This window comes from Marmota marmota, unplaced genomic scaffold, assembly GCF_001458135.2.
Source record: "Marmota marmota marmota unplaced genomic scaffold, marMar, whole genome shotgun sequence".
NCBI classification, from domain to species: Eukaryota; Metazoa; Chordata; class Mammalia; order Rodentia; family Sciuridae; genus Marmota; species Marmota marmota.
The window spans coordinates 13527945-13543636 of NW_026000082.1; the positions used below are offsets into that span (position 1 = coordinate 13527945).

A 15692-nucleotide genomic window follows, 5' to 3' on the forward strand; every position below is an offset into this window, starting at 1 on the left:
AAAAAAAAAAAAAAAAAAGCAAGCAAGCAAACCTGAAAGCCTGGTGTCAGGGAGATTAGGTAAAAAACTGAAAACCAAATAAAAGGGAAAAGACATGATTAATAAACCTCCTGAAAATTTACTGGCTAGATGCTGATTTGGATATATCGACAATATACTTTCATATAAAGTTAAGCATTATTTCGACCAAACAATTTTACATTTTATCAGAACTCTCTAAAAATGTGCATATATAATATGCATAAAACATATTCACACATATTACATGTGTGTATATAAAGTTGTTTTTTTCTTTTATTTTTTTTTTGGGGGGGGCAATGCTGAGGATCAAATCCAGGGCCTCACACATGCTGAAAGTACTTTTTAATAATAAACCTCTTATTTAAGTTAAGTCCTTATCACATTTATTTACATGTATTTTTCTGAATGTATTATACTTCAAAACAAAAAGTTAAACTAATATCCTGACTGTATCTGAGAGAGCCAATTCTAGAACTACAAATAACTCTTCAGAGTACTATGTGGCTTTGAAATATAAAGGAAAAACTTCTAATAGACTATCTTTATATTATAATTAATATTATATCCTTCCAATGAATGAAAATGACATTATAATATAAAAACATAACATCTACTCAAATAATTAGTAATAGCAACAACTGTTTTCATGGCATTGGGATAGTTGCACTTTTTTTGTTGGATAGGAGAAGGATAGTAATCACTTAAACTCCATCTCCTTCCCTTAACCAGAAGACAATATTTGGTATATATAACTATATCTATTTAAATATGTAAGTCCACATACCTCCTTTTACACCAGTGGAGATGAGAATGGGAGGAAGGCCATCTTCAGGAATAAGGTTCATTGCACTTCCAACAGGACTTCCAACCTGAGTAATACTCCCAGAAAATAAAGAAATGTCTGCCTAGGAAAAGCAAATCAGCAAAGTGAGCATTAAAGGCAGCCTGAGACTTTGGTAGAATATAGTTAAGAATACAAATGGGAATTTAAGTAAATATTTAAACTTTAAACTTTTTGGAAAAAAAAACTTTTTGAAAAACAGCTCAATACACTATAATATTCACAGCAGCTTTATTCATAATAACAAAAACCCTAAAAATAATCCAAATGTCCACTAACGGGAATAGATAAATTAGATATATATACACAATGGAATTCTACTTAGTAATAAAAAAATTAATTTCTGGTGCAAGAACAACATGAATAAATCTCATAAATTTTAGGTTGAGCTTGCAAAGTTAAACACAAAACATTTATGTTTTCATTTATATGAAATTCAAGAATAGGCAAGAATAATTTATGGTGAAGTCAGAAAAATGGTTACCTCGGAGAAAGGATAGCAGGTATTGACAGAAAAGTACATGAGGGTACCTTCTGGGTGATAGAAAGATTCTGTATCTGGGTGATGGTTACATAGATATATATAAATTCATCAAGTTGTCTCCTAAAGGTTAATGTTCTTTAAGCACTTTGCTATATTTTAGATCTGAAAAGATTCTAAAACTATTTTTTTTAAATATGCTCATGTCTTGCCACACTTTTGTCTATATTATCTATAGTTTAGGACTATAAGATTATAGTGATTTTTTGCTAAAATATTTTTCAGTGTGGCCAGTATGGCATTATATGATATTTGGAAAATTCTATTTACAAGCCATTATAACTGATTTAAAGGCCTAGTGCTGGAAATACAGCAATCTATTCAAATCTATTATTTAATGATGTATAAATCTATCCTTTAATATCAAAAGAAGTTGTCATCTGGCATCTACTTAAATATTTTTTATGAAAAGGAATTTACTCCATTTATTAAGCACCTATTAAATATTAAGTACTCTACTAAGCCATAAAAATGAGAAAAATAGGGGCTGGGGTTGTGGCTCAGTGGTAGAGCACTTGACTAGTATGTGTGAGGCACTGAGTTTGATCCTCGGTTCCACATTAAAAATAAACAAATAAAATAAAGGTATTGTGTCCAATTACAACTAAAAAAAATATTTTTTGAAAAATGATAAAAATATATTCCAGTATGGCCTTATACCATTTGTTCTTCCTCAAATTACCAAATAAATACTAAAAAAGTGTTGAATAATATAAGAGTACAGAAACAGAATAATTAACTTGGTTTAGTTCCTTTTATATTGAGCCAGACCTTGTTACCCTGTAGCATTCATTCTCTAGAGTTTCTGTATTCATTCATACTTATGTTTTACATGGAACCGTATGACTCAGCTATATACTGCTTGTTATTTATCCTAAAAAATTAATGTCATCATACTGTAAGGATACATGCATACCTATGTTTATAGCAATACAATTCATAATAGCCAAATTATAGACTCAATGAAATTGAGTCTTTTGCAGGAAAATGGATGGAACTTGACACGGCTGTGTTAAGTGAAATAAGCCAAACTCAAAAGGTCAAGGGTCATATGTTTTCTCTCATATATAGAAGCTAGAGAGGAAAAAAGGAAAAAAAAAAAAGGTGTGGAGGGTAATGGCATAAAAAGCAAAGAGAGATTAGTAGAATAGAGGAAAGAAATCATGGAGTGGGAGGAGGGAAGTGCTGGGGAGGGATATTGGCCAAATAATATTGTTATATTGTGTGCATGCACAAGTAAGTAACAACAAATCCCACTATTATGACAACTATAATGCACCAATAAAAAATGTGGAAAAAATTTATATGGCAAAGCAAATGAAGACATATAGGGCACATTAAAAAAATGTTTTAAGAACCTACTGCACAAAGAGATGTAAAGAAATCTGACAGAAAAAAAGGAAAGTCACCATATAAGTTCCGTGTTCATAACTGATTCAGATAAGAATTGTCAAAGTACAGTAAAATCATTGGCTAAAAATTGTCAGGGAACAGAATATCACAGTCTCATATTACCCTTCATATTATTTATTAATTACAAACAGGAAAATGTACTCTTGCAACGGAGAAACGGGAGACATCATCTTAACCAATTACCAAACTGATACTTCTTGATATAATCCAGTAAGAAATGAACACACCTTCTGTAGTACTATTATCCTTGACAAAAATGTTTAATCTGAAACTAATCATGAAAAAAAATCAGACAAAGACAAATTGAGGACATTATGCAAAATATGGCCCAATGCTTTAAAAGTAATAATGGTAATGAAAGACCAAAAAAAGTAGGGAACTGTTCAAGATTAAAGAAAAGCAACTGAAAAGGACAACTTAATGCAACTGTAATCCTTAATGGGATTCTGATTTTTAAAAATAAAGGTATTTAAATATTTTTGTGTCTGTGCATGTATAAGTATGTATAAATAAAAGCTATACAGAATATTAATGAGACAACTGGGAAAATATGAATATGGATTATATAAAAGAAAGTAGAATTATAGAATAAATTTCCTCCTCATATGATCATTGTGTTGTGATTATGTAGGAAAATGACTTGTTCTTAAGAGATACAAGCTGAAAGGATCAGGTAGTGAAGTACAACTAATCTTCAAATTGTTCATCAAAAAAAAGAAAAGTGTGGGGCTAAGGTTGTGGTTCAGTGGTAGAGCACTTGCCTAGCAAATGTGAGGTCCTGGGTTCCATCCTCAGCACCACATAAAAAATAAACATATAAAATAAAGATATTAAAAAAGAAAAGAAAAGTGTGTGTGTGTGTGTGTGTGTGTGTGTGTGTGTGGTGGTAAATGTAGCAAAATGATAATAGCTGGTAAATATCGTAAAGAGTATATGAGTGTTTATTGCACTCGCAAATAGTTACGGTTGTCACTCTCTGCAGCCATAGAATAAAATCCTCCAAAACAGACTTAGAAATACATAAAGACAGACATGACACAATTTAATGTCCCTTCTCCAAAGAGGAAACTTAGCTATGTGGGTGCTATGGTTTGGATAAGATTTGAGTGCCCCCTCCAAGGTTTCATTTAAAATTTAATCACCACTGTGAGGTGTTAAGAGGGTAGAAACTTAATGTAATGGTGTTTAGAGGTGGGGCCTTTGTGAGGTGAACAGGGTCATTAGCAAGGTGATGCTGTGACTGGGTCCTGGTAGCTTTAAAAAGAGAGGGAGAGATTCCAGAAGCTCAGGAGGCTAAGGCAGGAGGATCCTGAGTTCAAAGCCAACCTCAGCAACTTAGTGAGGTCCTAAGCAACTTAATGAAACTGTCTCTAAATAAAATACAAAAAAGGGCTTGGGATATGGCCAGTGGTTAAGTACCCCTGGGTTCAAATCCCCATAACATATATTAAAAAAAAAAAAAGAAAGAAAGAAAAAGAGGAAGAAAGAGAGAAAGAAAGAGAAAGAGAAAGAAAAAGAAAAAGAAAGAAAGGAAGGAAGGGAGGGAGGGAGGAAGAAAAACCAAAAGAGACATATACATGTGCCTATCTCTGGCCAGGTGAATGCCCCTCACTTTCTCAGGATTCAAATCATCACTAGATGCTGCTCCTTGATATTAGATCTCTCGAACTGTGTGACAAAGCAAATCTCTTTTCATGAAACTTACCCAGCCTGTGGTTATTGTATTATTATAATGCAACAGAAAACAGACAGATACAGTATGTCAATAAATTATCTTAACAACATGCAATTTTAATTATGACCTAATCCACAAATAATATGGATATATCTAAAAAAAAACTATTAAATATAAATAATTAGTAACTAAAAATTCTATGAAAACTTCAGGAGTAAAAACTTCATCTAATCCGAATATAAACTGTGGACTCAGTGATTATGCATCAATGTAGATTCATTAGTTTTTAACTGTATCACTCTGGTGGAAGATGTTGACTGAGAGGAAAAGCTGTGTACATGTGGCTGGTATGCAAAGAGGCAGTTGCTAGGGACTGAACTAGAGGAGGAACCAGGGCAAAGTTAATTTTTGAGCACTTGCACATTGCTCTGGCCCTCACAACTATTTTCAGGCAAGGGCATGAGTCAAAGGTGTGGGCCAAGGCAGGGCTAATGATTTGAGCTAGGCTGCTCAGCAATCCCTGTTTTGCATTTGAAGGTTCAAGGGCATTTCCTGAATTCCAATGGTTCACAGGCATTTCTCTTAGGATACTCAGTCCATCTTTCCTTTTCTGTATTAGCAACTTTCTAGCTCATGAGGACAGGGGTTGTATAAAGAATCTCTCCATCTTCCTCTCAAATTTTTCAATGGACCAAAAACTGCTCTACAAAAGTCATTTAAAAAAAACTTTATTCAAACTTTTTAACTCTAATTTAAAAAATAGATGGTTATAAATACTTAATTGGAATTAATGGTCTTATAACTTTACCAGATTGAAGGAAGCAATAGAAAGCAACTCACAATATAATGATCCTACTTGCATATCTCTAATTTTGTTTCTAGATAGACATTTTCTCATTGACTCCAAAAACTATAGTTGGTATTTATCTTCTGAATATTAGGATCCACAGAAAGAGAATACCATTACCCCTCAAATGGTAACTGGGACTTCTACAGAGATGAAAGTGACAGCTTGGTGTAAGCTAGTTTCTTTAAATAATTTGCATTATCCTTCCATCTATTAAGCCACTGATGTAGCAACTTATTTAAAAATTTGGAACCCTGTTTTAAAATCTTAAATGGAAACACAAAAGGTCAAACAAACAACAACAAAAAAAAAAGAAGAAGAAGAAGCAGCAGCAGCAGCAGCAGCAGCTTGAGTTGAAGAGAAAAGCATAGCCTAGTTCTTCAGTCATCTTCACATACCCCAACCTTCCTCACCATGGCACTCTCAAGGCCACCACAGAACTTGGGAAACATGATTTAAAAACCAATGTATCTGCTGGGCATAGTGGTGCACACCTATAATCCTAGAGAACTGGAAAACTGAGGCAGGAGGATTGCAAGTTTGAGGCCAGCTTGGGCAGATTAGTGAAACACTGAATCAAAATAAAAGGGCTGAGGGATGTAGCTTACTGGCAAAGGGCTTCTTGATGCAAGCACAAATACTAAAAAAAAGAAAAAAGAAAAAAAGAAAAGAAAGAAAGAAAAAAGAAAACCAATGTATCAAGAAGCGAAGATTCTCTAGCCTGACTTCTAGTTATAGCAGCAGCTTGAGTTCACTTGAGAACAACCTTAATGAGAACCTTTCTCTTGGAAAAAAATACTCTTTTAAGAAAACCTTCTCTAGAGCAAACAAGAAGAAGCTGATTTTTGGCACATTTACTTTACTCTTATAAATACATCCATGAATACTTATTTGCACTATCCAAAACCTTCGGAGTTCTACACAAAAGTCACTCAACTTAGCAAAAGGCAAGAAAGATGCAGCACAATGCTGAGCAAACTGTACTCACTTTTAGTTGCTGTTTTGTTTTTCTTACCTCTGCTGGTAGAGGACTGGTAGTTACTGGCTTGACTGGGTCATGAGACACAGCCAGAGTTCCTGCAGAGGAAGTTCCATTCATTGTTAATTTGGCTGCATCAGCAACTTCTCCATTGGGCAAGATCCCATCAGCGAACCAAACTCTCCTCTGCTCTCTGGGCTGAGCCACTTGAGGAAGGGACCAGAAATATAAAATAGGCATCAATGTGATATTGATAGTGTTTCTAACATCAAAGAAGAGAAGGTCACCAATTCCAGATGTACAAAGAAATCACTATTTGGCCTCTTACAATCAGAAATATCAGAATTATAACTGTGTGTAAAAATGGTTTATAAATTAATAAAAAATACATGTTTAAATATATATTTTTGATATACCTTTTAGGCAAATATTTAAATACTGTGTTAAAATATTCAAAATCCTAAACACATCTATGATTATGTCTTATACTCATCCTGTATCACTGACAGAGAAACTAAGGAAAGTGTTTTAAGCATCTAGAAAATAAACTCATGGTAAGAAAAAAGCTATCAATATAAATCCACATCTCCCCCAAATTATAAGGTTTCCACAGGAATTAAATATCTAGAAAAGTCGTATGATATTTTTAAAGGGCAAAAGATGCCCTGAAGAATGTTGAAGAATTATTATTTAATAAAAGAAGAGTTGGCACAGATATATTAAGAATTGGAAAGCAAACTGACCAGATCTTTGGCTAGAATATAAGTGAAGAAGAAAAAGATTGATCTGGCAGTACAAAGTAATTTTCATTTTAATAAAGGACAGGGAAAAGCTAGAAAACTAAGTCTGATGAAACAATATCTTTACATGCAATTCTGGAAATCAATTCAGTCAAAACAAAGAGAGACTAGGGAAGAACAACAAAAATGACAAATGAAGTAAAAGAGAATAAAGATTTTGAGAAAAGCAAGCCTAAACTCACAAAAACACAAAGGAATATCACTAAGGGATGATCTGAAAAGAAGGGAAAATGAGGGAAAGTACGATAATCTCAATAGAAATCTTTGATCTTCAAAAGGGAAAGTCGGGCTATTTAGCAAGGGGAAGGGAATATTACTAGATGAAAAGACATAAAATTAATGAAGGAAGACTGATTTTAATCATCAAGGGATACATCTTGACAAGATTATTTTAAGGAAATATATAATTATTACTTCTACTATTCATAATCCTCTGAATTTAAAAAATGTCTTTCATCTGAACATATCATAATCAATAAAGAAGTAATAATCCAAAAATAAATTGAGCCTATAATTTCCTATCTATCATGACATGATCAGAATTCAAGTCTTGGATTTAAAGGTCTATGTACCTATGATAATATATTCATGTTTTTTTGATAGATAGATTAAAAATGAAAAGAGAAAATGGTAACATATATTCTAAAAAGCAACACTAGAATGGGCTGGTGAGAAGGAAGAATTCTCATTTTTATCACTTAGTAAACTCCTACAAAGAACATTAAGCTAGGCTGCAAGAAAGGATTTTATAGGCTGACTTCAATTCTCCAACTCTTTTCAAGTAGAAGTAGTGTACTCATTCCATTCTTAAAATGAAGAGTAGACTGACATATTTTTAGAAGTGCCTACAAAATATCAGGCAATACAATATTATTTTTTACTTTGTCCAGATAGAGTCTTAACACGTTTCTCACCTTGTTCTTCCACTTTAATAACCATTCAAAGGGACTGATCTATAGTGTTTTAAAGAACTGTGCTGTAAAGTCACATCAGCACCTTTTCAGAGGAACTTGGTGAGGAGAAAGAGAGAGAATAGCACATGATCCCCTACCTTCTGCTCCAGGGTGCTTTAAAACTCCCACAGGTACCATCACAGTGGGAGGTGGAGAGCTCAGGGCTCCTGAGGCCTGAGCTTGCTGCAAGGGAGGGATAGTAGAACAGTATTCAGCAGGATTGTTAGGGTTAGGGCTCTGGCTTGAGGCACTCATCATGTTCTCCCAGGCTTGAGCTAAAGCAAATACAGACACAATCAATGTGAATGGATTGCAAAATATGGACATCAAGACCTCCACAATATTGGATAAATAATGTAGCTCCTCCTCACTAATACTCATAGTATGTCTCTCTTTCAGCTAGTGAAGATATTAAGAAGATGGGTGATTTTATTCAATAAAGGAGACCATTTGTCTACATAAAACTATTTGGCTGGAGCAAATAAGGATTATATGATATTTTTAAAAATAATAATTACATGATTATTCTGATACAACTGAGAGTAGATCAGTCTGAGTTAAAGATTAGATCCAAGGCATCCTTAAGGAGACTGTACACTTCCTTAAGAGGGAGTAAAATAATATCTAACTTTAAGGATTTTCTTGAAATAGGTGTTTTGGGCTTTGTTTTATTAATTAATGCATTTTATAAACTATAAAAATCAGGGACACAAATAATATAACTCTGTTGTATGGTTCATTTCTAGACTTCAAGGCTCTTCTTAGTTGAGATAAAATCTCATTCAAAAAATTCAGAAGCATAAAGCTCAGAAGAACACCTCTCAAAAAATTTTTATGAATTCTGCTTTTATGCAATAATTATCCTGTGAAAAAGAATCCAACAATATAATAACCATTTCACATCTTTGGTGTGTCTCAAAAGCATAGGACCCATTTGAACATGAAAATGTGCCGATATAATTGTGATTCATCAATGTAAATGATCACAAATACATTGATTCTGTATACCCTATAATTTAATTAAATATTAACATATCAACTATTATCTTTAAAAGGAAACAGGATGAAAAGTATTATAGAAACAAAATATATCAAATTTTATTTTTATTTTATTATGAAGTAATAGCATGCCCAGGAACAGAAATTACCCAATTTTTTAGTACCTTTTCAAAAATCTCAATCAATATCAAGGAATGATCCATAAGATTTTGAATATTTATTGCCTCCAAACTGAATGACAAGGCTAGTAACAAAAGCTATGTTCCTTTTAAAGCACTGCAGGAAGAGGGAAGGAAGAGAAAAGGAGAAAGGAAAAAGAGGGAACACTGAAAAGCATCAAATTAAATATTCAGAAAAAGACTGGGCTAAGCCATGCAAGAGGAAAGACGCTGGAAAAACCAAGAAAAGTGGATTACCTTAGGATTCCCTATTAAGGGCCTCCTTGACTTAATAAAAAGTATTATTCCATATAAATCCTCTGCCATTTCCTTCATCTTTAGCTATACCAAGTTTAAAAAAATTGCCATAAAGTTGGAAGACCTCATTGAATAAAAGAGGTATTATGTATCATAATTAAGCAACATACTCCCCTTCTATGCATGTGTCCAAAGTGAAAGCAGTGGAATAAAAATCATCCATTAAGCAACTACATGAATAACCACCATCCAAAAGTGACCCTTAAGAGTAGAGAGAATGATTCATAATTTATCAAAATTATAAGAATTCAGAAATGGGAGGAAACTGGGTGGATCATAGGAGATTAGAACAGATTAGATTAATTGACATGCAATAGGTTAATAAGCCAGCAACAGGAAAACATCACTATCAGCAATGCAGACAGACAGAGCAGGAGGGATCTCAGAGCAGTTAAGTTCCAGTCTCCAAGAGGTACACTATCTGGGCACAGGTAGCACTGGTGTCTAGGTTCAACATTTTATGGCAACTATACAAAGACAAATTCAAAGAGAAAATACTATAGTCTGCTCAGTTTTATTGTTTCCCTTTATAAGAATACTGAATGTTTTTAGGTTGTGATGTTTGCTTTTAATTTAAATGCCCCTGGATTTATTTCCACTTCCATAAAAGATAAACAGTAAGTTTTATTTACTTCCTCTGGCTGTATTCTTTTACCACATAACAACTTCATTCAAAGCCATTATCTTTATAGCAAATCTAAGTTGTATTAAGGAAATACCTGAAAAAAAGTACAACTTGCTACTTGATCTTAGGTGCTAAAATATTTATTTTTAACAAGGTGGATGAAAAAAAGTGCTGTTAATAATATATCCTAAGTCATTATGGCGCTTCATAGAAAAGAAGAGCTTCTGTAAAAAAGGAAAACCTTGCCCAATTTTAATACTTCATCATCTAAATAGTCAATAACACCTAACCCCACCCCTTTCCAGTCATTTCTCCAGAACAAACCATTATACAACACCAAATTTCCAAAGAAATTCATTCTTCCAATAAAACTTACCTGACTTTAGAATTCTATTCATTAAATTAGACACAGGAATTCTGAAATGCTAAGAAACTTTCAAAACATGAAAATTAAACTCAATATTTCAAAGTAAACAAAACTCAAAAAAAACATTTGAGAAGGTGAATGACTTGTAAAGAAACACAAAGAAACCTTTTCATAGGAATTCTCTTGTTTTATCTCAATGACTGGGAAATCAACCTGTTTTAATACTTACCATTCATTAGCACTGAATGGCAGATTACACACACTCTAGCTTCCTTTCTGTCCATGTATAACAGTTTACATTTCAGGCTACAGCAGGAAGCACAGAAAACCTGTGGGGGACAAAAAAATACTAAACTTACTAGGAAAACAGTGCAAAAGGCCAGGCATGGTGGCACATGCCTGTAATCCCAGCAATTTGGGAGGCTTAGAGAGGGGGATTGCATGTTTGACAAGGCCTCAGCTATTTAGCCAGACCTTCAGCAATTTAATGGAGACTGTCTCAAAATAAAAAATAAAAAGGGCTGGTGGCACAGCTCTGGGGTAAAGTGCCACTGGGTTTAATCCCTGATACCAAACAACAACAACAACAACAACAAAAAGTGAAAAGGGAGCAAAACAATATGATCACTACTGACTAGCCATGAGCTGTATTAGACAAAACCAAAAACTTCAAAAGAAAATGCAGTCAGGAAGCTGAGCAATTCAAATCAAGAATGAGATTTACAAGTCTATCAACAATAAGAAAATCAATAAAGTTTGCTAAAAATAAAAACCCTGGCCAAGGTCACACAGCAAATACATAACAGGACAATGCATAACAAGAGTTACCTTCAGGCAAATTTCTAGGAACAGTATTATATAACACGGGCATTTAAACATAGTTGTATCTGCTATTTGTTTGAAAAGGAATTATAGCAGGATAAAACAAATACCAATTGGAATTTCTGGGTTTTAACTTTGTTTTCTTCTGTCCTTTTGTATGGAGTAATAATCACACTAGCTATTGGTTTGCTATGAAGGACAGGGATCAAAATATAGAACTCAATCATTAAAATAAGTATAGTTTCAGCTACAGGAAATCAAAGCAGGCAACCAAAAATCAGCCATGCCAATTTCCAGAACCTCTTCTTCTTTTTTTGGTACTGAGGATTGAACCCAGAGGTGCTTTACCATTGAGCTATCTCCCCAGCCCTTTTGATTTTTTTTTTTTTACATTTTCTATTATTCTTTTTATTTGCATCTTGCCTAAAACAATTAGACTCAGTCCTTTTAAGAGAGCAAATGGCTATTTCTTTTTTTTTTTTTTTACATTTTTTATTGGTACATTATAGTTGTTCATAATAGTGGAATTCAGTGTTACATATTTATACATGTACATGATATAAAAACATAATTTGGCCAATATCATTCCCTAGTATTTCCCCTTTCTCTCCCATCCTCCCTCCCCCTGGAACCTTTCTTCTATTTTACTGATCTCCCTTCAATTTTTATGAGATTACCTCTACCTTTCTTTTCCTTTTTCCTCTCTAGCTTCCACATGAAAGAATACATATGACCCTTGACCTTTTGACTTTGGCTTACTTTGCTTAACATAATGGTCTCTAATTCCATCCATTTTCCTGCAAATGACATAATTTCATCTTTCTTTATGGCCAATAAAACTCTATCATGTATATAAACCACACTTTCTTTATCCATTCATCCACTGATGCACACCTAGGCTGGTGAATTGTGCTGCTATAAACATGGGCATGCATATTACACTATAGTATGATGACTTTAATTCTTTAGGATAAATACTGAAGAGTGGCATAGCTAGGTCATAGGGTGGTTCCATTCTTACTCTTTTAAGGAAACTCCACATTGATTTCCAGAAGGTTTATGTAAAAGTGTTCTTTTTCTCCACATCCTTTCCAGTATTTAATGTTTGTATTCTTGATGGCCATTCTAACTGGTTTGAGATAAAATATCAGTATAGTTTTGATTTCCATAAATTCAAATCAAGAATGAGGGTCTAGCTATGTTCCTGAAGCCGGCCTCAAATTTGTAATCCTCTCTGGGAATACATGTCTGTGCCACTGTACTTAGCTCAAGACTAAATAAATTTCCTTTTTTTTTTTTTTTTTTTTGTTTTTTGTTTTTGTACTGGGAATTGATCCCAAGGTTATTCTATCACCGAGTACATCACTAATTCTTTTTATTTTTTAGAGACAAGGTTTCGCTAAATTGCTGGGGCTGGCCTGGAACTTGCATCCTTCTGCCTCAGCCTCAAAAATAACTGGGATTACAGGTGTGCACCACTTCACCTGGCTTTGAGACCTCATTTTCACCTTCTGGGTTTAGGTGGAATTTCACCTTCTTCTTCCTTCTACGCTATGTAATAATAGTCCCCTTAGGCTCCTGTTAAGACTTAATTTCCTGGATACCTTGTTAGTCATTGATCACATAGCCCTTCATAGAGGAAGAAAGCCATTCCCCAGTAAGATAAATTCTGCTTCTCCAGTGTTTATGGCCAAGCATCCTATGTCTTACAAAGCTGAACCAAGGGATGAGGGGTAATGAAGTCAACATTAGATAGACCATCTTCCTGTTACTAAAATTAACATATCTAGCTACTATAACTACCAATTTAGTTTTCAAAGGGCTTTACATTTTCAAAACAATTATAAATTGAAAGATGTAGAAAGGTTATGGTAAGCTTATTTTTTTCTAGGAAGAAACTGAGTTTGGATGGTTAAACAACTTGCTCAAATTTGCAGCAAATTCTATGAAGATTCATTTACAATTAACAGAGCTGGGTAACAGACAAGTGCTATGGTCTGAATGTTTGTGTCCCTTCAAACATGTGCTAAAATCCTACCCCCCACATAACAAAGTGATGGTGTTGGGGAGTAAGGCAAACTTTGAAAGGTGCTTAGGTCAGGATCTCTCATAAATGGGACTAGTATTCTTTAAAAAGAGACCCGAGAGAGATCCTTTGTCTTTCCCCCACATGAGGTCAGAGTGACATTGTGACAACCAAACATACCCTACCACATAGATTATCTAAATATCATCTAAGTACCTTTCCTGATTCTGTGGGCTTAGAGTTAAAATGTAAACTCACTTTTAGAAATAAAGAGAATTAAATATTTTGCAAACTTGAACTTAAATTATTATACAGCTGAAATATCTTATTAAATACTATATCTCTATTATCACAACTGACATAGTATATTGCATTTATTTAACTTATTCTCCACTTCCTTGTATTAAAATGAGAAACTACACTATGAAGCAATGGACTAATTAATTATTTTAAACACTATTTCAGTATTCCCAAAGTTATCACTGTGTCTAAAACATAACAGATTCTCAATAAGTGTTTGTTCATTGCTTCTTTGATAAGTAAAATTACTACATAAATGAAAGGAAAAACAAACATTAATGTGCATCTATCTGGAAAGGGCTACATTACTCATGCCCAAATTCATAAAATAATTTAGGGTCCCTCAATTTTAACAATGACAGTCAAACACTTTTTTTTAGGCAGTTTTTTAATTATAATGACCTCAAGATGAATAGGCCTAGTGGTTACGCATGACTTCAAACAACACAATCTGCCTAGTTGTCAAGAAACAAATTATGATATTACAATACATATTCGATATAATGTTCCAGCTAGGTACAGTTAGACCTCTGGTATCCTGGGGTTCTACATCTGCAGGTTCAATCAACCACAGATAGAATATAATCGTGACTATATTGAACATAAATAGGCTTTTTTTCCCTTGATATTCCTTGACAATATACTAAAATACCTATTTACATAGTATTTCCATTGTATTAGTCATTATAAGAAATATTCCGATGATTTCAAGTATATGACATGATACATGTAGATTATGTATAAACACTATACCATTTAATACAAGAGATTTGAGCATCCAATGAAATCAGTCTCCTTCAGATACAAAGGGATGACTGATTGCTTAAAAATGTTCCATTTGTGTGTTTACATATAATTTTCTTTAAAGTGATACTTCTGGGTTCTAACCTTAACTTTTATCATTCACTAGTCAAATTACCTTATGGGAATTATTTAAACTAAGTCTTAGTTTTTCTCATATATAAAACTGAAATGATAATATTCCCCTCATAAGGCTTTTGTGAAGATTAAATGATTAAATGAAAGAATGCATGTAACATGTAGTACATAATAGGTACTGAAAGCATGTTGGTAATTTCCTATTCTCCTTTCCCTTCCTTATAAAATCTCCCATACATGACTTTCCACATTAAAAAAGAAAAAACCCTACTGACAAATTAATGAACAAATTTTATACTCAAGTACCACTCTGTGCTTATTTACACCACCTTACAGCATGAATAACTTATTCCTTTGTAATTCCTGAAAATTATCAAATGCTCACTTATTTCTTTCCAAATTAGAAAATGGAAAAAATTGTCCCTAGTTTTCAAAAAGCCCGAAATTATGACAAAAATATTTGCCATGTAAGAACAAAAATAGCACAAAAGTGATTGTAATTGACCAATATCCAGCTATTCACAAATACTAGTAACAGTAACAATTTGTGAAATTTTTCAAATATGAATTATTTGCACATAACTAAATATCATCAGAGCTAAAGCAGTTCAAACAGATACTAACCCTACCTCTGTCTAAACACCTGTTCCAAGTTTATTAACTGAAGTCACTTTAAGAATCCATTGTAGGAGCAGAGCCGCCGCCCGCACCCGGAACAGGCCCAGCAACCCGCCGGCGTGGTAGTCACGTCACCCCAATTGGAGTAGGGGCAGAGCAGAGCTGCCGCCCGCACCCGGAACAGGCCCAGCGACCCGCCGGCGTGGTAGTCACGTCACCCCAATTGGAGTAGGGGCAGAGCAGAGCCGCCGCCCGCGCCCGCAAGGTAGGCAGACCTGCGACCGACCGGCTGAACAGGCCCAGCGGCCTGCCGGCGCGGTAGACACGTCACCCCAATTGGAGTAGGGGCAGAGCAGAGCCTTCGCCCGCGCCCGGAACAGGCCCAGCATAGTCACGTCACCCCATTGGAGTAGGGGCAGAGCAGAGCCGCTGCCCGCACCCGGAACAGGCCCAGCGACCCACCGGCGTGGTAGTCACGTCACCCCAATTGGAGTAGGGGCAGAGCAGAGC

The 15692-nt window shown here is 34.4% G+C and overlaps 1 protein-coding gene across 1 annotated transcript in view; it reads right to left on the minus strand.

The window, feature by feature from the left end:
• Zfyve9 (zinc finger FYVE-type containing 9) overlaps positions 1-15692 on the minus strand; it is a 142122-nt gene that overhangs the window by 68851 nt on the left and 57579 nt on the right. The window contains exons 4-8 of the mRNA XM_048816307.1: positions 10767-10866; positions 8169-8345; positions 6354-6523; positions 806-926; positions 33-67 (exon numbers count right to left, since the gene is read on the minus strand). Of these exons, the coding sequence (XP_048672264.1) occupies positions 33-67; positions 806-926; positions 6354-6523; positions 8169-8345; positions 10767-10866 (603 nt within the window). The remainder of the gene's footprint in view (positions 1-32; positions 68-805; positions 927-6353; positions 6524-8168; positions 8346-10766; positions 10867-15692) is intronic.